General features: G+C 41.6%; 1 protein-coding gene across 4 annotated transcripts in view; it reads right to left on the reverse strand.

The window, feature by feature from the left end:
* ube3c (ubiquitin protein ligase E3C) overlaps window positions 1–25,455 on the reverse strand; it is a 186,232-nt gene that overhangs the window by 110,425 nt on the left and 50,352 nt on the right. For all 4 annotated transcript variants that reach the window (XM_038798378.1, XM_038798379.1, XM_038798377.1 and 1 more), the window contains 3 exons: window positions 14,320–14,406; window positions 8,860–9,020; window positions 7,038–7,270 (listed from right to left, as the gene is read on the reverse strand). In XM_038798378.1, coding sequence (XP_038654306.1) covers window positions 7,038–7,270; window positions 8,860–9,020; window positions 14,320–14,406 — 481 coding nt within the window. The remainder of the gene's footprint in view (window positions 1–7,037; window positions 7,271–8,859; window positions 9,021–14,319; window positions 14,407–25,455) is intronic.

Raw genomic sequence — 25,455 nt, forward strand, 5'->3', positions numbered from 1 at the left:
AATTCATTTTTCCAATTAAGGGGCAATTTGAGTGTGGCCAATCCACCTACCCTACACATCTTTGGGTTGTGAGAGGGGGGGGGGGGGAGGAGGAGAATGTGCAAACTCCACACGGACAGTGACCCAGGGTCGGGATCAAACCTGGGATTTCAGTGCAGTGAGGCAGCAGTGCTAACCACTGTATCAGCATGCTACCCTGAATGTTTCCATTATAACAAAATTACATTTGGTTAATCTGACCTAAAATGAAAAAACCTGACACCGTGTAGAATACAACGTCCAGCAAAATGCAACCATTTACAACTTCCAAAACTATGCTCGTTTCCAACAAAGACAAATTTGTGACAGGTTTAAAAATTAATGTCATAAATTAATAGGATTTCAATTTTGAACACTTTTTAAAGAGCAAACCACTGGGTTAAAACTCCTTCAGGGATAACTCAAACTAGTTATGGTCAAAATAACTGTAAAAAAACAAGATGTCCTTCAATCTGGATGAAAGTAATAGCAATGCATTAATACTCTGATTCAAATTTGGATATTACATTAAAATAACAAATCATCTGCAAATCCCTGACCACATCAATCACCAAGTGAATTGCAAAATCTCTGCAAAAACAACACTAACAATCCCCCTTTCCAGTGAGTATCAAGGACCCATCCAAACGATCTCCAAACTGATTTGAATCACTATAAAATTTAAAAGTACAGCCTGTTCAAGCAAAAAGCAGCATTAAGTTCAGAAGCAGCTATAAATCAAATTGAACTCTTGACTTAATTACTACAAATAAATTGAGTAAAATTAGTCAAAACATAAGGAGGTATTTTGCCAATGATTCACCAGCCTTCCCAATTATAATTTTAAATTTACTAATATATTAACACTATATTCATCTCAATCAAAACATCATCAGTTACTGTCCCTGTCAGCACTAACAGCTTTCTTTAAGTGCAGTACATTATAAAGAATAAGCTGATTGGTTTGAATAGCAGCTATCCCTGACTCGTAGAATGAATAAGCATTCCTTGATTAGCCCATCAGGTTAAGTGCAGGCATTAATGGGTGCCTGCAAAACTCCAGCATGACATCTCTTTCCAAACATGGCCAAGGAGAATCTTCCATTAGCAATATTAATACAAGCTTAGTTGATCATTTTCATTCAATTAACTTCTTTCAATTAAATAGATAGCTTTGTTCTGATCCGACAAAAGATGTGATAAAGGAATAGAAGAGATAGTTGATGACTTGCACTGAACATTAGTGTGTTATGGGTCACTGGGAAACAAAACTATAAATCTAATATTCAATTTGGAAAATGCATTTCCTTTATGCTTACTTTAAGAGAACAGCTTGGGATGACTTTTCTGTTTCCTGCTCCACGTCATTTACAATCTACTTTCCAATGAAAAGTCACACATCATTTGTAACATTTATAGCTAGCATTATAGAATCCAACAATGAGGTGGTCACTTCTTTTACAACTATATATTAGTCTTTTCTTGAGTTAAATTACTGAAATTTGAAATTGGTTCAATGCAATACAGCACTCCACAGACTGCACGCCACCGCCACAATATCAATGACAAGTTGTTGTATTGCCGTTAGTCCACACTGCCAGAAGCATTGTCCAAGATGCTGGGGCTGGTTTAGCATAGTGGGCTAAAACAGCTGGCTTGTAATGCAGAACAAGGCCAGCAGCGCGGGTTAAATTCCCATACCGGCCTCCCCAAACAGGCCCGGAATGTGGCGACACGGGGCTTTTCACAGTAACTTCATTGAAGCCTACTTGTGACAATAAGCAATTATTATTAGATAGCACTGATGCCCTAACATATTATCCACCGACTAACCTATTCCAATGGACTTCCTCTCAAGTCTATTTTTTACATAGAATTTACAGTGCAGGAGGTCATTCGGCCCATCGAGCCTGCACCGGCTCCTGGAAAGAGCAGCCTACCCAAGGTTAACACCCTATCCCCATAACCCAGTAACCCCACCCAACACTAAGGGCAATTTTGGACACTAGGGGCAATTTATCATGGCCAATCCACCTAACCTGCACATCTTTGGACTGTGGGAGGAAACCAGAGCACCCGGAGGAAACCCACGCACACACGGGGAGGATGTGCAGACTCCGCACAGACAGTGACCCAAGCCGGAATTGAACCTGGGACCCTGGAGCTGTGAAGCGATTGTGCTATCCACAATGCTACCACTTATTGTCGCAAGTAGGCTTCAAGGAAGTTACTGTGAAAAACCCCTAGTCGCCACATTCCGGCTCCTGTTCGGGGAGGCCGGTGCGGGAATTGAACCCGTGCTGCTGCCTTGCTCTGCATTACAAGCCAGCTGTTTAGCCCACTGTGTTAAACCAGCCCCTTCTTCCACTTCTGTTCGTATTTTTCTTGAATTCACAGGCTTTTGCCTTAGATGAGGGTGATTTCATCATTAATTTTAATGATGTGTTTAACAGATCTGTACAACTGAAACCCATCACGGAAATACTGGTGAGTTTTGGAGTAAAAACAAGAATAATCCAGCCGTTGGCGAGAGCCTCACTCAAGGCATGGGTGCTCAAACACAATGACCCGATTTGCAGCCATCGCCAAAAGAAATGCAACTGCTACCCAGAATATTAATAATAATCTTTATTATTGTCACAAGTAGGCTTACATTAACACTGCAATATAGTTACTGTGAAAATCCCCTAGTCGCCACATTCCGGCGCCTGTTCGGGTAAAAGGAGGGAGAATTCGGAATGTCCAATACACCTAAGAGCATGGGCGAGATTCTCCGCTCCCCACGCCGGGTGGGAGAATCGTGGGAGGGCCGGGCGAATCACGACACACCGCCCTGGCACACTCCGCGATTCTCCCCCCCCCCCCCCCCCCCGAAAAATGGCATGTCGCGTTTTTCAACACACCGCTCGGAGAATCGCGGGTCACCATTTTTCCCGGCAACCGCGATTCTCCGGCCCGGATGGGCCGAGCGGCCTGCCGTTCCCGACCTGTTCACGCCGGCGCCAACCACACCTGGTCGCTGCCGGCGTGAACATAGCGCAAAAGGTGAGTTTGGGGCCTGTGGGGTGGGGTGGGGGGGGGGGGGGGGGGGAAATCGAGCACCACGGCCGTGCTCGGGAGGGGACTGGCCCGTGATCGGTGCCCACCGATCGTCGGGCCAGCGTCTCTAAGAGACGCACTCTTTCCCCTCCGCCGCCCCGCAAGATCAAGCCGCCATGTCTTGCGGGAGCAGCGGAGGGGAAGACGGCAACCGCGCATTGGAGCCGGCCAACCTGCGCGGCTGACGTCATTTGGCGCCGCCGGCCACGTCATTCTCGACGCGCCGCTTTGACGCAAGCGTCAAGGCCCAGTGGCCGAGTCCAGCAACGCCGCTCCTAGCCCCCGAGGGATGGGGGTGGTGGGATAGGGGCCGAGGAGCGGCCTCCGACGCCATCGTGAAACTCGGCCGAGTTCACGACGGCTTTCCCGATGCCATACGGCATCGGAGAATCGCGCCCCATGTCTTTCGGGACTTGTGGGAGGAAACCGGAGCACCCGGAGGAAACCCACACAGACATGGAGAGAACGTGCAGACTCCACACAGACTGTGACCCAAGCTGGGAAACAAACCCGGGACCCTGCTGTTGTGAAGCAATAGTGTTAACCACTGTGCTACCGTGCCGCCCAGAGTTGGTGCACGTTATAGAAAGTGAAGCCCAATGTTTTGGAAATTGAGAAATATTCCTTGCAAACGCCCATCTTAAGTTAGGTTCTTCAATTTTAAAATCATGCAGAATTTAGTTTCAATGTAGGAAGCTTAGATTCATCACAGTTTTTATATATCCTGAAGATTTATTCTATAATACACAAAATTATAGGATTACAGAAAATAGATAAATCCAACAAAGTTTAATTGCACAAAAGAAATGTTCCTTTCACATGCAAAAAAAAATTTAAATTTACAACATGAATACATCTTTGTATCTCCAAGACAAAGTAATGACTTAATAACTTAACGGCTGCCGATAAAGGACAGTGTAGAATTTTTGATCAGATCAAGTGTGGTATGAAACTTTATAATGATACTTGATGAATGTCCCAATTAAGTAGTGGGAAAACAATTTAACTGCGCGTACTTAAATATTGCATCATGTTGTAACTCTAAAATCGGATCAGAAAATCTCAATGGATTATATTTTGCAGCAGTAAAACGGAATTATTCAGTGGAAATTTACAAAATATATCTTTTAGAATAAGTGCTTGAGAGAATCATTTACACAGCAGTATTATGTGATATTTCAAAGTCAGAAAGTGAACTGTTGAAATTATGAACATTCCCATTTTATTTGGAATGAATCTAACTTTGTATTAATTGCATAGTTATACATAGACATACAGTGCAGAAGGACGCCATTCGGCCCATCGAGTCTGCACCGGCCCACTTAAGCCCTCACTTCTACCCTATCCCCGTAGCCCAATAACCCCATCTAACCTTTTTGGTCACTAAGGGCAATTTATCATGGCCAATTCACCTAACCTGCACTTCTTTGGACTGTGGGAGGAAACCGGAGCACCCGGAGGAAACCCACGCAGACACGGGGAGAACGTGCAGACTCCGCACAGAGTGACCCAGCGGGGAATCGAACCTGGGACCCTGCAATTAAAGAATTAGAGAAATACCACTGGAAACAGCAGGTAAATTCAGTTCTAAGTTTAATAAAAGGTGTGCTTTTTAAAATCTTTGTCAATGAACATTTACAAGGCATCATAACGTTGTATATGCATTATTATACACTGATACAGTTAAAGTACCTCAAATCCAGCTACCTGAAAACCGGGGTGGGTCTGAAAACCAGACATTTTCTTCCCATGCTCCAACGAGCTTTGACCCAACCCAGCTCAAAAAAGTTCAGTGAGTTATAAAGTACTCAGTTTGCATGTCTGCCACTACTCACGCTCCGGCAAACCTGCCTCCACCCGACCGAGTGTTAATGTGGCAGAGACAGCAGAACTCATCCAGGAAGAACAAAGGCAGAATCGAATGAGGTAATACGCTGAGTTATGTATTGTAATTTGGGTCAGGACAAATGCCTATTCTTGCTGCAGGATACCTCTATTGAATTCTGATGCCATTAAAGGTCATCCAATTAAAAACTCAGGCTTAAATTAAAATATTGCACTTGATTCCCAAAAGCCTTGAAGTTCCGTGGACACTGATTAGCTTCTTGCTGCTGGCTCAAGTCTGTTCAAAGCGAGTTACTGAAGTGTACCATACAACCTTCGGTGACTAAAAACAACTAGATTTCAGTTTTTTAAAAACATAATTTCAGTTTGATTGATCTTTTCTAATTTAAAAAAATCACTACTGGAGGGAAGCGGAGAAGACATGGAAGTCATTAAATCCAACGCTTGGGAAGTGAATTAATATCAGCAGCAAAAGCCCAAAGATGTGCAAGTTAGGTTGGATGGCCTTGCTAAAATTGCCCCTCAAGTGTCCAAAGATGTGTAGGTTAGGTGACATTACAGGGAAAGGGTAGGGTAGCGGGCCTAGATGAGGTGCTCTTTCAGTCAGTGCAGACTCGATGGGCTGAATGGCCTCCTTCTGCACTGTTGGATCACTGTTGTATCTATGGATGCTATGGTTATTAACCCAAGTGCTCTGCATTCATAATAGTTGGTTTTCCTGCATCCTCTACACACTAAAATAAGATGCTCTGATATTTTTCTGCCCCAAAGATCCGACATCGTGCATGGACTTTGATCCAGAGGTTGCCAAATTTGAGGTACTCCATGTTATTTATGACAGATGTTGCAGGTAGTTGTTAGTAGAGAGCTGAGTGTCTTGTGAATGATCCAGGAAGGTTAGTATTCATTACATTTCACACAAGTTATATAGTCTTCCCCCCTCCAGGGGCTGGTGTAGCTCACAAGGGGCTAGTTTAGCTCCAGGGACCACCAGGGGCTGGTTTAGCTCACATGGCTAAATCGCTGGCTTTTAAAGCAGACCAAGCAGGACAGCAGCACGGTTTGATTCCCGTACCAGCCTCCCCAGACAGGCGCCGGAATGTGGCGACTAGGGGCTTTTCACAGTAACTTCATTGAAGCCTACTCGTGACAATAAGCGATTTTCATTTAATTTTTCATTTCTATTTCAAAGTGCAGAAAATAAGATGTCCCCAAATACAAGAACATGGCATTGTGTAAATGTTAATTATTTTAAATGACCATCATAGCTTCATAGGAGGACAAATGGACCAGTATTGGCATTTTTAGAACAGAAGGTTCCTGCACAGCAATATACTCCAAGATCAAGTTCAATGAACACAAATTTGGGAAGTTTATGTGCATATTGCCTGCTGACAGCTATCATTTTAACATTAACTGCATTAACATGAAGCGTGTTGAATAAAAATCAACATAGTATATATTAAGGTTAAAATAGAAGAACTTTGATTTACTACGCATCGTGCCACCAGCTGTAACATGCATGCACTATGAAAGCAATAATGTCATTCACAGAAGCAGGAACTCAATTTGAATACAGATTATGGAACCAATATGGGTAAATGGAATTAAGATAGAGCATCATCCATGATCTACTCAAATGACAGAATTGGCAAATGGACATCTCATATTCCTAAAATTTAAACTTTATACTTTTCACACAAACATATTTTGTTTCTTAATTAGGGACTTCCCACCTTCAGCCAATCTTGTTCTGTAACTGGTTAGCGTAAGATATAAATTAGAAATGAAAGTCAGATCACCCTTTTAGTTTGCCCTTCCCTTCCAGAGTGAAAGCACCTTGCTCTTGTACACAATACCAACTGGTTAGAAACTGTAAGGAATCAAGCATATGAACCATTGTACTATCAGTAAGTAATTTTATACTGAATCCATTAGGGGACAAAATAAAACCTTTTAACGCTAATTTCAAACTATTTGTTGAGTTTAATATTCGACTTAGAATAAATTAGAAACTGCAACGTAAACAGTCAGGAAGTATTGTTTCTGAATTTCTACTCTCCAACACACCCTACCTTAAAAAGCTGAATCCATCTTTTTCTCTCAGATTCAATTCGTTGTTGCATTTCTGTATTGGTTCGTACACCAATACTCTTAAACGCTACCATGTACTCCTCCCGAACTTCTGGTTTGGTTTCTGGGTATGCCAGATGAATTATTCCAAGGCAAGCATCTCGAAGGCAACGGGATAACGTCACTAACTCTCTTAAAGTGAATGGCATCATTGTTGGTGGTTGCTGACCTACACCTAAGAAAGCAGAAATACAAAATTACAGTGATGCATCCCTATCTTTTTATTTCAGGAATCAAGCCCACTTCAACTTTAAGTTGTGTGTTTAAGGACAAGTGCCCATGGACATTCTTCACTTTTCATTTCTTTCAGAATTATTCAATTTAATTCAATTTTGTAGAACCTGCAAAATCATTGTCCTGATTTAATGTTGCTCTCCTTGAAGCAGAGAAAGAGAAAATGTATTTAATAGAGCAGTTTAAAATCATGAAGGGCTTAGAGACAGTAAGAGGAAAGACCATTTTGAATGGTTGAGGCTCTAATAAATCAGCAAGGACAGTTCGAAGACGAGTGGCAAAAGAGGCAATATAATGAAAACATGTGCTGTTAGGATTTGGAAAATATTGCATGAAATGCTGATAAGCAGCATTTACACTGCAATAACCTCCTCACTGATGCTAAGTTTAGGTTCTGCCAGGACTACTAGCTCCAAATATGGGCTACAAAGCTGAATTCAAGAGATGAGGTGATTAACTTTCTAGAGATCAAGGCAGCATTTGATCGAGTATGGCATTAAGGAGCCCTGACAAAACTGACATCAATGGGATTTGGAAGGAAAATCTCTCCAAAAACTCCCCACGGAAAACAGATAGGAATCATATCTTGCACAAAATAAGATGGTTCTAGTTGTTGAAGATCAATCATATCAGCCCCAAGACTGAGGAGCTCCTCAGTATAGTGTTCTACACCCAACCACCTTCAGCTGCTGTATCAATGTCCTTCATTCAATCGCACGGTCAGAAGCAGGGGCTCACTGATAATTGCACAATATTCAGTACCATTTGCAACTGCTCAGATAGCAAAGCACTGTGCCCTCACTCAGCAAGACCTGGACAATGGATCTTGGTCTGATAAGCAGCATGTAACACTTGCACCATATACGTGCCAGATAATGACTATGTTCAACAAGAGAAACTAACCATCTCAGCCTGACATTCAATTGCATCAGCATCATGCATTACCATTGATGAATCCCCAAATACTGTGGCTATAAGGTCAAGTCAGAGGCTTTGATATTTTGCAGTGAGTAACTTATCTCCCAACTCTGCAAAGCCGGTCCACCATCTACAAGGCACAAGTCAGGAGTATGCAGAATATTCTGCCCATTTGGCTAGATGAGTGCAGCTCCAAAAACACCAAGTTCAATATCGCCCAGGACAAAGCAGCCCACTTGATCAGCACTCCAGTTACCTCCTTAAACATGCATACCCTCAACCAGCAGTATACAGTGCAAACCATCTATGCAATATACTGCAGCAATTCACCATGGCACCTTTTACAGCAGCCATTACCTGGGACAGTTTAAAGTTCAATCCCCAGTTTAATCCAAACCAGATCTTAACGAAGGAGATAACAATGGCCTCAGTGTCTCCCAAATATTGTCGAGAACTGACACCAACAATGAGGAAGAAATAATTTAGGTATGAAGTCAATCTAAAAAACCTGTTCATAACAATGCATTTGTAAAAATATTCCATATAGCAGTTCAGCACTGAAGTAGCAGACATGGAGTATCCAACACAAAAAAGCAACAAGATAGAGGTTACCTTCTTGCGTTTGCTCTCCAAAAAATTCATTGTCATGTACTGAAATAAGAGAATGGCTGAAGAGGGAGCTGAAGAGGTAAAAGAGAGGTATGATCCGATGAGAGTCCTCAAGTGACATCGGAGATCCTCGTGATATCAGCTGAAGCAATGATACCATAGACCTTAGATGCAAAGAAATACAGCGTTAATAGTTTAATTTCAGTAAATAGTCAAGAACTTTTCAAAATTTTACACGCAAATACAAACCTGCATGAAATAAATAATGTGATAAATCGTCCTTAATGCAACCAAATATAAACAGATCAGAATGAGGCATATAAAATATTTTATGTATTACAGAAATGTGCTTTCCAGGATTTCTACCAAAAACTGGTGGCTGCATTTTATCTTCATTAAAGTGGAAGATGATGCCTATGTTTGGGAAGGCAGTGGCGTAGTGGAATTTTTATTGTACTAATTCAGAGACCCAGAGTCATACTCTGGGGACATGGGTTAGATTCCTGCCATGGCAGATGGTAAAATTTGAATTTAATAAAAATCTGGAACTAAAGGTGATCATGAAACCATTGTTAATTGTCGTAATTGTCTGGTCCTTTAGGGAAGGAAATCTCTTGTCCTTACCGGGTCTGGCCTACATGTGACTCCAGACCCACAGCAATATGGTTGACTCTTAAATGCTCTCAGGGATGGACAATAAATGCTGGCCACAATGATGCCAACATCCCATGAATGAATTTTTTTAAATGTGGGTGGGATGTGTCATGTGGCCATTCTCCCTCCTGAGGTTTGCTCCTTTAACTTTTCCCAAGCAGCCTCGTTAAAATTATGCTACTGTGGAAACACTACAGAATAGGAAATTAATTACTCAGCCAAGTCTGTACAAAAATTCCATTAAGTAAATTTTATATATATTGAAGGCCACTCCTCCTTGGATATAGAAAGCAATAGTTACGTCAATAGCCTGTGTATAGAGGGCTCTGAGAAAACCTTCCCTCCCACTTTTTTGCCTTCCCCTTAAATAAACTTGACGAAAATGAAGCACAGAGCTGGAGAGCTGGCTAGTGACACCAACTTTGGCAGAATATACAGAAATCAAAAAGAATGGTTACAAGTCACATTTACCCACAGTGCCATATGATTCAGAACACTTGACAGATAATTTTTTGATGAATAAAATTACATGTTATTTAATAGGGCAGAGCTCCCATTAAGAGTCGATGTGGTAATCCGAGAGCATGCCAAGGCAACGAGTGGATGATTTAATAAGAATCCCGAAAATGGGTAGCAATGATTTAGCATTTCAGAGAATAATTTTTCTCCCAAGTCTTGAGCGTTGAGAACGTATTAAAGTCCAATCAATACCAGACAAGAAAATCTGAAGAGCTTTGTAAATCACTGCTGTTCTGCTTTCCAGAACTGTTTTGTTTCACATGTATGGCAATGATGACAAATTTCATGTAACTCAAAATCACATTTGGGATGACATTAAAGGACATAAATTCATAATCATTAAATTACACAATCCAGAGGGCAAAAAGTCTGTACCTTACTGTTTTTCTGACAAAAGGGAGGAGCATTGGAAGAGAGACATAGCACTGCAAGGTAATAGGTGAGTTTAGTGTAAGCAAGTAATAAAATCTAAATTTGGGTTAAATGCACAGAATGATGCAAATAAGATTGGAGAGTTACAGTCAAACAGAGAGAGAGAGAGAATGAGAGTGAGAGTACGCTAAGGAACAAAAAGGTACACTGACCAACAAGTGGGAAAGGTGAGAAACTAATTGGAAAGGAAATTACAGAGAAGTGCAGAATTATACAGTTATAACCTGAAATTGTAACTATCTGAATATAGACTGGGACATTAGTAGTGTAAAGGACAGAGACAAGAGTTCTTAGTGTGTTCAGCAGAATTTTCTACAGCAGTATATTTCCAGTCCAAGGAGAAAGGAGACATTTCTGGGCATGACTCTAGAGAATATGATCAGCCAAGTGGATCTTGTGTCAGTAAGTGAGCATTTAAGGCACAGTGACCATTGTACCACAGGGTTTAGGTTGGCTATAGAAACGAACAACAAAAATTCAAGAGCAAAGATAATTAACTGGGGAAAAGCCAACTTCAATAGGGCAATAATGGACCCAGGCCAGAGTCTTTGGAATCAAAGGTTACAGACAAATCTGTAACTGAACAATGAGTAACCATTAAAGGGGAGATATTCAGCTTCAGTCAAGGTATATTCCCCACAAAGGGGAAAGGCAGCGCAAACAAATCTATAGCACCCTGGATGATGAAAGAGATAGAGATTAAGATGAAGTAGAAAAAGTATACTAACAAGTTAGGTGGGTAATACAATTAAGAAGCAGGCTGAGCTGAACATAGAAAGTTTAGAGGTAAAGTGAAAAAACAAATGAGAGAAACAAAGAGTATAAAGAGAGACTGGCAGCTAACATAAAAGGAAATCCAAAAGTTTAAGCATATAAATAATAAGTGGTAAGAGGTGTCAGTAAAATTAGGGACCAAAAAAGATTTACACATATAGGCAAAAGGCAAGGATAAGGTATTAAATTAATACTTTGCAGCTGTCTTTATCAAGGAAGATTATGCAACCCAGGTCATGGTGAATGAGATGTTAGTTCAGACACTAGACGGGTTTAAAATACATTGTACTTAAAGTTGATAAAACACCAGGGCAGGTATGATGCATCCAAGAATAGAGGGGGAAACAAGTGTGGAGATCGGGGGCACTGGTCACCTTCCAAATTTCCTCAGACTCCGCGATTGTGCCAGAGGTCTAAGGAATTACAAATGTTATACCCTTGTTCAAAAATTTCAAGCAACTACAGGTAATCCAGTTTATCAAAAGCTTTTAGAAATGATAATTCAAGGCAAAATTAACAGTGACATGCTGGTTAATGAATATTTATTAAGGGGAAATCATGTTGAACTAAACTGCTTGAGCTTTTTAATGAGATAACAGAAAGGATTGATAACGGTAATGCTGATGGATTTCCAAAAGACATTTGATAAAGTGCCACACAACTGACTTGCGAATAAAGTTATTGCTCATGGAATAAAAGGGACAGAAGCAATGTGGATAAAAAATGGTCCAAGTGACAGAAAATAAAGAATAGTGGCAAACGGTTGTTTCTTTGGACTGGAACAAAGTTTATAATTTATACGTTCCCCAGAGTTCGGTATTAGGACCCCTGCTCTTCCTGATATGTATTCATGACCTACACATCTGGTGTACAGGACACAGCTTAAAATTTGCAGGCAACATGAAACTTGAAAATATTGTGAACGAAGTGTAGATTAGATTAGATTTATTGTCACATGTACCAAGGTACAGTGAAAGCTATTATTCTGCGTACAGTTCAGACAAATCGTTCCATACGTGAAAAACATAGGGCGTACGATAAATACACAATGTAAATATGTAGTCAGACATCGGGTGAAGCATACGGAGTATAGTGCTACAACACGGTAGCATAGTGGTTAGCACAATTGCTTCACGGCTCCAGGGTCCCAGGTTCGATTCCCGGCTGGGTCACTGTCTGTGTGGAGTCTGCACGTTCTCCCCGTGTCTGCGTGGGTTTCCTCCGGGTGCTCCGGTTTCCTCCCACAGTCCAAAGATGTGCGAGTTAGGTGGATTGGCCGTGCTAAATTGCCCTTACGTGTCCTAAAAAGGTTAAGTGGGGGTTGCTGGGTTCTGGGGATAGGATAGATACGTGGGCTTCAGTAGGGTGATCTTTGTATGGGCTGGTGCAGACTCGATGGCTGAATGGCCTTCTACTGCACTGTAAATTCTATAAAAACAGTAGAGAAGATGCGTAGACAGATCAGTTCAGTCCATAAGAGGGCCATTCAGGAGTCTGATAACAGCGGGGAAACTGTTTTTGAACCCGTTGGCGCGTGTTCTCAGACTTTAGTATACAGCTTCAAAAGAAGACAAGTTGGTGCAATAGGCAGATAAGTGGCAGAGGAGATGTAATGCAGAGACATGCGAAGTGCTTCATTTTGGTCAGAAGAACACAGAGGGACAAAAGTTAAATTCTAAAAACGGTTCAGGAACACGGGACCCGAGTGACTGCGTACAAATACAAGTCATGTTGCAGCTGTATAAGACCTTAGTTAGGCCACACTTGGAGTATAGTGTTCAATTCTGATCGCCACACTACCAGAAGGATGTGGAGGCTTTAGAGAGGGTGCAGAAGAGATTTACCAGGATGTTGCCTGGTTTGGACGGCATTAGCTATGAGGAAAGGTTGAATAAACTTGGTTTGTTCTCACTGGAACGAAGGAGGTTGAGGGACGACCTGATAGAGGTCTACAAAATTAAGAGGGGCATAGACAGAGTGGATAGTCAGAGATTTTTTCCTAGGGTAGAGGGGTCAATTACTAGGGGGCATAGGTTTAAGGTGCAAGGGGCAAGGTTTAGAGGAGATGAACGAGGCAAGTTTTTATTACACAGAGGGTAGTGGGTGTCTGGAACTTGCTGCGGGAGGTGGTGGTGGAAGCCGGGACGCTAGTGACGTTTAGGGGGCATCTTGACAAACACATGAATAAGATGGGAAGAGGGATACGGACCCCGGAAGTGTAGAAGATTTGTTTAGACGGGCAGCATGGTCGGCGCAGGCTTGGAAGGCCGAAGGGACTGTACTTTTCTTTGTTGAGTGTCACTTGGTGAATTACTGCTGTGAGGGTCAGCACAGATACAGCCAGCCAGATGGCCTCTTTGTGCTACAACCCATTCTATGATTCATTTTATGATTCAGTGCATCCACTATCTCTGCAGTTATCTCATTCAGAGCCCGAGGGTGTAGGTCATGAGGTGCTGGGGATTTCCCAAATATTGTTTTTGTTGATATAATTACCTTAATTCTCAATCTTCGTTCTCATTAGCCTCTAGTTTGGTCATTTTTGTCTTCCATTATGAAAACAGACTAAATATTTATCCTCTTATTCATGATGTCTAATGGCTCTCCTCGACATCTAAAGGACCAACATTTACTTTAGCTAGTCTTCTTTTCCTATACTAGCAAAAGCTCTTAAAATCTGTTTTTATATTCCTGGTTAGTTTATTCCCATTCCATTTTTTTCATTTATCAACTTTTTTGTCATCACTTGTTAAGTTCTAAAAGTCTCTCTTATCCTCATGCTTACTACCATTAAATGCAACATTATAAGCAACTTATTTTAATCCAATACTATCCTTAATCTTCCGATTAAGCCATGGAAAGATATTTATTTCAGCTTGTGCTTTTTGGTTGGGAATTTAGAAATCTTTCTTTTAATGTTTCCCCACTGTTTACTTATTGCCATTCCTTTAGTCGCAATCGTTTCATTATCAAAAATAAGAAATACATGTTCACCTTATGTGACATAACTGCTCATCAGCATGACTGTGAAACAGCAAATGTTTAACAACGTAGAAAACTGGACATGCATATCTATGTTCTTACCCTGTGATCATTTTGGTTGTTACTGATGTGATCAAATTCCAAAGGTGTCGCATGAATCGTGCATTGAAAGCCAAACTATACAAAAGCCTGGAAGCAACCAGAAAACAATTTATGAAACATATACAAATTAAAATAATAAATTTATATCTAAATTTAAAACTTTTTTCCAAGCACACAATCAATATGTTCCTATGCAATATCCAACAGCTTACAACAACAAATCATTGTTCTGGCAACAAACGTGAAGTGCAATGCTCAAATACATAATCTGTAATGAATCATAAAATTGAGGGGTGTTTGAATTATGGAACTTCATGAGGGGTATGAAAGAGCACAAGTTTTAATAACTCAGAGACTGTGAAGCACTTTGGGACATCCCAAGGAAGTGAATGGCATTATATTTGGTTTTTTTAAGCCGTCTTTGTTCCCCAGACCATACATTTTGCAAGTGCATCATTTTCACGTTGTTACTTGCATTAAACCAAATCAGACATTTCAGAGAACAAATTTTCCTGTTCAATGTCTTGGAAAATTCACAACACATTTTGCACTTGGATATTTCAATTCTTCCCTTTCCTCCAATGAATCATTCAAGCAACTTTCTTTTAAAGCTGGAAAAGTACAAACTGCTTTGGAATGCAGGAGGCTTTGTAGCACTTAGGTTAAGAGATGATAAGATTTTTTTTTTTTTAATTCAATAACATACCTACAAGCAACCCAATTTTTGCAGGAATTTCTCAAATTAATACATGTGGAATAAATTAATTTTTGCACAAAGACAGATTAATAAATTAAGTTCATAAAAGCAATCATTTCATTCTGAGGATTAAAGAAATCTGTTTCTTTCACGGAATCCAATTCAAATTTTAAAAAAATATCGCTTGTAACCAACATACATAATGTGGAACGGCCACACAACTTCAAGATACTCAAATCAAATATTAAAAAGACTCTTGATTTTAGGAAAGTGGTGGTCTCGTGAAGTTAAAGTCAGTTATGATGTACACCGCTCTCTGAACCTGTGCAAAACGCAATCCAAATGATTCAGACACACAGATTGGCCAGATCACAAACACAACAGACAATGTCATCTTCTAATATATGAGGCAAACCAGATTTTCCTCACATTACCTGATTTTCACATGGCATGCTTGAAGAAGTCATCACTTAAGTGGGAGTTGCTGTGTTCAGAGGAAATTAGTCTTGAATAATAACTAAACTCAAGCAGCGCTCCATGGAAAACCAGATGGGATGATTTTAATCAGTCATTGTGCACTACTGCCCACTTTCATGCTACCACTTGTTCAGCACCGTAAAGCCATAATTAGGTTGGCAGACGACGTGCATTAATTGTTTTTTAAAAATCTGAATTGCTAAACTAACGATATCAGGTTGTTTTGGTGTTCAAGCGTCAAGAGTTGAGGACATCTCAGTAAAGGTTTAGGGTTAGGTAAACTGGCAGTCAATATATAAACTTTAATCTAACACTAATAATAAATGTGTGAAAAGTACAACAGATACCATCTGTTTTACTTGTTCTTGCCGATCAAGGGACATTCTTTAGTCCTTTGACCTTTGAACAGTTATCACTTTCACACCTTTCTTCAAAAGGGGCTTTAGTAGAGCACAGGACTAGTTCCTGAAAATTAACATATAATAGACATCATGGAGCCCTGGAAAAGCTCAATTAATCTCTGTTCCTTTGGCTTTAAAGGCGGAGATGGGGATGGATAGGCAGAGGGGGTTAGGCTGAAAAATTTCAACCTGAAAAGGTTGTCGGGAAAAGAAATGGTGTCGTTACCTGTCTTTCTCTGTATAGTTGCTGACAGATGTGAGCATTTTCAACATTTTCTGATATTCAATCCTAATATGTATTGTGTTTTTAAATATACACAATACATACTAACAGTATTTTCAACAGTTACTGTTTCCTTCTTTGTTTCCTCAAGAATTGTTGGAACAGTGCACAATGAACTGTACATGGAAGTTTTTTTTGCAACTATATTCTTGGGTTGAAATTTTCCAACCTAAAGCCCCTCTGCCTATCCATCCTCACCTCAATCTTTAAAGCTAAAGGGAGAGAGTTATCTCCCTAGGAATAGTTATCGATTAATTAGCCTTTTTCAAAATGACAGGATGTCTATTATACTGAAAGCATTAATTTTTACTTTTAAAATCAGGTGACTTATTTTGGGAGTGCAACTTCCTTCAGGCCTGAAAACTTGACAAGTATGAAAGTCATGTGTGAAACGCGAGTGAACACACACACATAATCTGATTCCACGAGTATAATATTAGAATGTTGCTTGACTCCTCTCAGACAGCTCTTCTAATTTTGACACAAGATGGCATGCATGGCAATTGCCCATGGGAAGTCTGCACTTCCCAGGCAATTGCCATGCAAACCTTAAACTGAAAAGTTCTGGGGCAGAACATCTTGGCGGTACGCTACTGATAGCATGCCCTGGAAGTTACTGCCCATTATAACATAATACTGATTTTCAACAACCTACGAAAAAAACTAGGCACATGCTGCAAACAACAAACTAAAACTGATAGAATTAGTCATTTGGGATAACCTCATCTACCACTGAGGCAATTAAAATTTAAGAACATAAGAAACAGGAGAAGACAGATGACCCATCGACCCTGCTCTGCCATTCAATATCATGGCTGATCCTGGCTTGTACTCCACTTTCCGGCCCTCTTCCATATCCATCAATAACCTGAGACACCAAAAAAAGCAGTCCGTCTCATTCTTGACATACTCAACGATGGTGCACCCACAAACCTCTGGGGCAGATCATTCCAAAGATTCACAACACTTTGACTCCTAAATCATTGGTCCCATTTCCTGAAGCTGTGCCCTGATTCCCCAGCCGGGAGAGACAAGATCTCAGTATTAATCCTGTCAAGTCCCTTAATAATCTTGAATGTTGCAAAGAGATCACCTCCCATTCTTCCAAACTCCAAAGAATATAAACCCAATTTACTCTCATCAGGCAACCCTTATCCCAGGGATCTAGTGAATCTTTGCTGTACTGCATCCAATGCAAGTACATCCTTCCGTAAATATAGAGAACAGAACGGCACATAGTATTCTCGATGTGGTTTCGCAAAAGCCCCATGGAATCGTAGCAATTTTTTTTCTTACACTCCAATCCCCCAGAAATAAAGACCACATAAACGATAACCGCCGTCTGTATAATTAGCGACCCAGGAAAGGACCCCGAAGCAAGAAAAGGAATGAGAGGAGGAATCAACGGGGTGGGTGGGATGGGGCCGATAGAGGAAAATGCCTCATGTGTAAACAACACATATGCCGTTGCTGAATGTAGTGTATAAAATCTAAAAACTTCAATAAAAACAAGGCCATGTGACATTTGCTTTCCTAATTGCTTCCTGTACCTGCATGCGGGGGGGGGGGGGGTCCCGGCGTACCGGAGTGGCGAGAACCACTCCGGTGTCGGGCCTCCCCAAAGGTGCGGCTGGCCAAAAGGTCTTCGCCGGTCGGCGCGAGTCCGGGCATGCGCCGGAGTGTCAGCGGCTGCTGACGTCACCCCGGCGCATGCGCGGTGGAGGAGGTCTCTTCCGCCTCCGCCATGGTGGAGGCCGTGGCAGCGGCGGAAAAAGAGAACCCCCACGGCACAGGCCGGCCGCCGATCGGTGGGCCACGAACGCGGGCCAGGCCACCGTGGGGGCACCCTCCGGGGTAAGATCGCCCCATGCGCCCCTCAGGACCCCGGCCCCGCTCGCGCCGCCTGCTCCCGCCGGCACCATAGGTGGTTTAAACCACGTCAGCGGGAGAGGCCTGACAGCGGCGGGACTTCGGCCCATCACCGGCCGGAGAATAGCCACGGGGGGCCCACCGACCGGCGCGATTCCCAACCCCACCGATTCCCGGGTGGCGGAGAATTCCGCCCCCGGATACACTACTCTGACTCTTCAGCCAAAGCATTAAAGATTGTACATAGCCGAGGTTCCAGAACTTACCCTTGTGCATGTCATTGGCCACAGCCTACCAACTTGAAAATGCCTGATTTAACGCTGCCCTCTTCTTCCTGTCAGTTAACCAATCCTATATCCATAGTATAACCCCAAACTCCATTAGTCCTCATCTTGTATATTTCTGTGTGGCACCTTATCAAATGCCTTTTGGAAATCCAAGTATACTACATCCACTGGCTCCCCTTTATCTACCCTCCGAGTTACATCCCCAAACAACTCAATTAATTTGTCAAGCAGGATTTCTCTTTTTAAAACATTGACTTGTTCTAATTATATTATGCTTATCGAAGGTCATTGTTAAGACTTCCTTAATATTTTTCTGCTTTCCCGATGACTGATGTCAGCTCGCTAGCCTGTTGTTCCACTTTCTCTCTCCCTCCTTTCTTGAAAATTGGAGTAACATTTGCTAACTTCCAATGTGCTGGGACTATTCCAGAATCTAGGGACTTCTGGAAATAATAGCCACCATCTGTACAGTGATTTCTTTTGGAACGCTAGGATGTGGGCCATCAAGTCCTAAGGATTTGGAAGAATTTAGTCCCTTGAGTTTCACCACTACTTTTTCGCCACTGCTAATAAATTTTCTGATTCTTAGTAGCCTCCATGTAGTCCACTATTTCTGGTGTGTAACTTGTGTCTTCTACTGTGAAGGTAGATACAAAACATTTGTTCAATGTCTCCACCATTTCCTAATTTCCCATGATAATTTGTCCTTTCCTCAAGACGAGGCTGTGGCATAGTGGCATTGTCATTGGACTAGTAATCTAGAAACTCAGAGTAATGAAATTTGAATTCAATAAAAAACAAATCTGGAATTAAAGGACCCAATGATGGCCATGAAACTGCTGTCGTAAAAACTAATCCTTTCGGCAAGAAAATCTATCATTCTTACCTGGTCTGGCCTACATGAGACTTCAGATCCACAGCAATGTGGTTGACTCTTAAAAGTCCTCTGAAATAATCTAGCAAATCATTCTGTAAAGGGCATTTAGGGATGGGAAATAAATGCTGGCCCAGTCAGTGATGCCTACATCCCCTAGGAGTAAAAGAAATCCCGTGTCTTCAACACAGCAACATTTACTTTAGCTACTGTCCTTGTTATATATTTGTAAAAGCTCTTACAATTTGTTCCTGACCAGTGTATTCTAATAGTCTATTTTTTTCCCCCCCTTCATTATCTACATTTTGTGGCACTTTGCTGGTTTCTAAACAGTCCCAATCTTCAGACTTATTACTATTCTCTGCAACATTATAAATTTCTTTTAACCTAAAATGAAACTTAACCTCCTTAGAAAGCCATGGATGGATCATTCTCGCTGAGTTTTTGTTTTTCAATGGAAGCAATTTTTGTTGAACATTTTGAATTGTTTATAAGCCTACTTGTGACACTAATAAAAGATTATAAAAATGTTTATGTACTGCCATACCTTAGAGCCTACTTACCAAATCCACCAAAGCATACCCTCACCATAGCTATGTAACTGGCTTCTTTTTTTAAGACACTTGCTTGTTATTGAGGATGTCATTTTTCAAACTTAATATGGAATCAAATATACTATGATTACTTTAGTTGCCACAGACAAATATTGAGCATCTCCTGGTAAGACGATGCCAAATACAGACGTAGTCAGTAGTTACTCCATTGGCTGGATCATGTGTGCCAAATGGATGGCAACCACATCCCCAAAGACATGCTATGCTCTGTGAAAAACTTGCTATTGGCACCAGATCAACAGGTTGCCCACATTTGTGGAACAAGGATGTCTGCAATCGAGACTTCAAGTCGACTGTGATTGAAGTCGATGCATGGCAAGTCCTCACCACTGACCAGAAAGCCTGGTGCTGGGTAGTCAGCAGGAAGGGCGTTGGACTTTGTCCCTGCGATGCTGAACAAAAATTATACTGTACATCTTTTTAGCATTGATGCAATGGAGAGTATTAAATACATTGAAGAGTAAAGTTTTAAAAGCTGCGTGCGCAGCTAGGTATTTTGGAGCTTGTGATGAACTTCTCGGGGCTTTCTCATTCATGACAGAACTTGCTATCAATTCAATGCACTTCATTATTGCAGCTTAAAAGGTCAAGTCACAACAGTGCAAAGTATTTTGGATCAGTTTCAAATTATTAAACGTATATGTATCTCCTCTCTAAACTGTGGGAAATAATTATTTCCACCCATTACAGCTCTCAATTTTCTCCTAGTTTAACAGCTAACATATATTTGAGACCAACTGACATGTTAAATATAAATTAAAAATTAACAATTTAAACAGCGCAAAGTTGAGCACCAGAAAGTAATAGGCTATAGGTTGAATTCCATCCACACTCCACTGAATTGCGAATCTGAGTCAGCCTGGTGAGAAAGCAAAGATTTGGCCCCTTGTGCTTTCCAAAAGCTGCCAGCTTTTAAGAAATAAAAACAGAAAATGCTGGAAATACTCAGCAGGTCTGGCAGCATCTGTAGAGAGAGAAACTGAATTAAGGTCTCCAACCTTTAATCAGAACCAAGAAAAGTTAGAAATCTAATAGCTTTTCTCAGCTTTTAATTTGTTCAAATCTTGATTTCTAACTCTATTGGTTAGTCATCATTGTGGTTGCTTTCCCTCCTATTCTGCTACAATTTCATCCGCTTCGAAGTAACAAGTCAGCATTCCTGAATTTTATCCTACCCTTGCATTTTGTTCATTTTTATTAGAATGCTCACTTAGCTTCCAGTTATGAAGTAGAATCAACACGCAAATATTCATCTGATTTTACTACCCTCTAAAGGTCACAGGCATGTTTATTGCCACCACTTTCTTTTTTTTTATTTCAGAGGAGTTTTGGACAGCACTCTTGAAACCAACCCTCTGCTGATTCGACTTGTGCTGAACCACTGCTGAATGTGGAGAAGAGGGGCATGCACCTTAAAGCAGAAAATAGATTGGAATGATAATACACGTATGGGATCCTAGAAACATTAAAACTTCTAATTCAACATTAGGATCTCTTAAAATGCACGACAACCTATATTTATATTGCACGTTTAACAAAATGAAACATCCCAAGGCATTTTTACAGGAGCATTATAAAACAAAAGTATGATATCAAACACAAGGAGATATTACATCAGATGACCAGAAGCTTGGTCAAAGAAATAGATTTTAAATGGGGTCTCGTGAGATACAGAGGCAGAGAGGTGTTGAGGGAATTCAAGAGCTTGGGACCACGGCAACTTAAGGCATGTCCACGGGTAGAGCAAGTATTACCAAAAATGTAGAGGAGGCTGGAATTAAGAGAAATATTGACGGTTTAAGGTTAGAGAAGATTACAGAGATAGGGAAGGGCAAGAAAATGGGCAAGGATGCAAATTTTAAAACAGAGACATGATGCACTCAAGTGCTATCTGGGGAACTTCTAATATAGGAACATAGGAAATAAGTGAAGTAGGCCATTTGTCCCCTTGAGCCTGTTCTACCATTCAACTAAGTCAGGGCTCATCTCCCACCTCAAAGCCACTTTCGCCACACTATGTCCATATCCCTTGATAGCTTTAATATAGAGAAATCTATTCCGTCTTTAGTGTATCTTAATACACCCTGTGACTGAGTCTCCACAGCCCACTGGGGTAGAGAACTTCAAAGACTCGACAAGCTCTCGAGTGAATAAATTCCTCCTCATCTCAGCCTTATTCGGAGACTGTCCCCTGGTTCAAGACCCTCATCGCCCGCCTGCCCAGGGGAAACACCCTTCCTGCATCTACCCTATCGAGCCCTGTAACAATTTTGTCTGCTTCAACAAGACCACCTCTCATTCTTCCCAACTCTTGCAAATATATTAGACCCATAAGATAAATTAGAACTACACAAATTTATGCATTAATCTGTATGTTGAATGGAAAAACTTACCAGTAAATATCCTGTCTTATTTTTGAAAAAATCATGCAGGTGACAAATTGTTTCGGTGCCAGAAATATCTGCATCAGTAAATGGCCAAATCAATTCTAATAAAGTTGAGGACCGACTTAAAAAAAAACTTACTTTCATTTGAATAAAGTCCAGCGCTTTGTCTATCAGAATAGGAGCAAAAAAGGTCTGTACCTGAAAAATGTAGTGAAGCACTACCAATTGACAAAAGCCTACAAATAAACTTATAATGAATGATTTTGGCCCATTCTACTGCTGCTAAATCTCAGTAAAATTGTTGATTTAGAGCTAGGCATTCCACACAGGAAATGGCAGCTGTGCTCATACAATTATAACCATAGCATTGCTTTCTTCACTTGAGTAAACACCTTTACAAATAGTTCACTAGTAAACGTAACCAGTGTGATGATGCATTTAAAATCAGTAGTTATTACCCAGGGAGGCAGGTTATTTGCAGCAATAAATGCAGACATCTCAATTCAACAGCAGCTATGTTCTCAAAGCCTCACATCCTGCCCTGATGTAATTAGCCCACAAAAAGCTAATTATCTTAATCGAGCATTGACAGTTTCACTGACATCTTACTTCCTCTGGCAGCTATAAACACTCCTAAACTAAGACAGAGCTAATAGGCTTTCAGTGCATTATTTACATTGCTGTTTTGCAATGAATGGCATTAAGTACAACACAAGATCGGCAGAAGCATTTATATCATTTTTATTGCAAACATTTGCTCTTTAGAATGTTTTAAGATTGCTCACTGCAAAAAAAATCAGTATTTATTTAACCAGTGAAATCTGTATTTGTGGGTTTGCAGGATAGTGCAAATGTAATTTAATGTAATTGCTTTATGAGGGAATAATGAACACCAAGCACTACAACAGCACTTCAACAAAATGCCTTTTTGGTTAATGAAGATTGCTAAGTAATAAAGTTTCCAAGTATGCTTAAGTTTCTCTGGATCAGTATTTTGAATTCCGCCATGCGTTCATCTGAACCCTAACCCAGTCATTTCCTCCAGGTCGACATCCCTTACAACACCCACCTCTTGACAAAAGTGCAACTTAATTCTTGCTCTTTCTGCTTGACTAGGTTCTGTCAGCTGCTTTGTCGCTGCTTTCTCAGGATTTCCTTCTCTGCCTCGACACCTCCATGCACACTTTCAAAAGCTCCTTAAAAGCATTCCCTTCCTGTCCACACAAAAAAAGTAAAATCCAATCTGACCAATTACCATCCCAATCAGTGTACTTTCAATTATCAGCCAAGTGATGGAAAGTGTCATTGACAGCACTATAAAGCACCACTTACTCTCAATAACATACTCACCGATGCCAAATTTGAGTTCTGCCAGGACCACTCGGCCTCCGACATAGGTTAAAAAAAGCTGAATTCCAGAGATGACAAACTAGTAGAATGATCGGGATAATAGAATCCCTACAGTGCAGGAGGTCGTCATTGGGCCCATCAAGTCTGCACCGACCCTCTGAGTGCGCCACCGGGTCCACTCCCCCACCCAACCCGCTCCATCCCCTTAACCTAACCAGCACATCCCTGGACACAAGGGGCAATTTTAGCGTGGCCAATCCACCTAACATAGAAACATAGAACATACAGTGCAGAAGGAGGCTATTCGGCCCATCGAGTCTGCACAGACCCACTTAAGCCCTCACTTCCATCCTATCCCCAGAACCCAATAAACCGTCCTAACCTTTTTGGTCACTAAGGCCAATTTATCATGGCCAATCCACCTAACCTGCACATTGTCACAAGTAGGCTTACTTGAGAAAGGACGTACTGGCGCTGGAGGGTGTGCAGAGGAGATTCACTAGGTTAATCCCAGAGCTGATGGGGTTGGATTATGAGGAGAGGTTGAGTAGACTGGGACTGTACTCGTTGGAATTTAGAAGGATGAGGGGGGATCTTATAGAAACATTTAAAATTATGAAGGGAATAGATAGGATAGATGCGGGCAGGTTGTTTCCACTGGCGGGTGACAGCAGAACTAGGGGGCATCGCCTCAAAATAAGGGGAAGTAGATTTAGGACTGAGTTTAGGAGGAACTTCTTCACCCAAAGGGTTGTGAATCTATGGAATTCCTTGCCCAGTGAAGCAGTTGAGGCTCCTTCATTACATGTTTTTAAGGTAAAGATAGATAGTTTTTTGAAGAATAAAGGGATTAAGGGTTATGGTGTTCGGGCCGGAAAGTGGAGCTGAGTCCACAAAAGATCAGCCATGATCTAATTGAATGGCGGAGCAGGCTCGAGGGGCCAGATGACCTACTCCTGCTCCTAGTTCTTATGTACTTATGTAGGCTTCAAATGAAGTTACTGTGAAAAGCCCCTAGTCGCCACATTCCGGCGCCTGTTCCCGTACTAGCCTCCCCGAACAGGCGGCGGAATGTGGCGACTAGGGGCTTTTCACAGTAACTTCATTTGAAGCCTACTTGTGACAACAAGCGGTTTTCATTTCATTTCTTTGGACTGTGGGAGGAAACCGGAGCACCGGGAGGAAATCCACGCAGACACAGGGAGGACGTGCAGACTCCGCACAGACAGTGAGACCCAGCGGGGAATCGAACCCGAGACCCTGGCGCTGTGAAGCCACAGTGCTATCTACTTGTGCTACCATGCTGCCCTAAGGTGCACATGTTTTGACTGTGGGAGGAAACCGGAGCACCTGGAGAAAACCCACATAGAAAGAGGGAGAATGTGCAAACTCCACACAGTAACCAAGGCCATCATTGAGGAGCAGTGCTAACCACTGTGCCACCATGCTGCCCTATGAGATTACAGTTACTGCCTTTGACAGCATTTGGCCAACTGTGACATCAAAGAGCCTTAGTCAATGCATCCATGGCAGGTTTTTCCATTGGCTGCTGGTCGGATCTTCCGGTTGCGCCAAAGCCTACAGCGTTTTGCATGGCTTGCCAGACTTGCTCCAGGGAACCCTTGAAAGGGGCCGACTTCAGCGAGACTGGAAGATTCCATCAGCAGGATGGGCTAGAAAATCCTGCCGCTTGGGCTTGCCAGCCTCAGCTGTCACTAATTATCTTTCCTCCATCAGGTCAGAAATGGGGATGTTTGCCGATGATTGCACTGCCTTTAAGTTCCACTAGCAACAGAATGAAGAACTCCATGTCCACTTGCAGGAAGACCTGCACAGACTTATAAATGACAAGGAACATTTGCACCAACCAAGTGCCAGATAATGATAATCTCCAAGA

Source organism: Scyliorhinus canicula, chromosome 5 (genome assembly GCF_902713615.1).
Source record: "Scyliorhinus canicula chromosome 5, sScyCan1.1, whole genome shotgun sequence".
Lineage (NCBI taxonomy): Eukaryota > Metazoa > Chordata > Chondrichthyes > Carcharhiniformes > Scyliorhinidae > Scyliorhinus > Scyliorhinus canicula.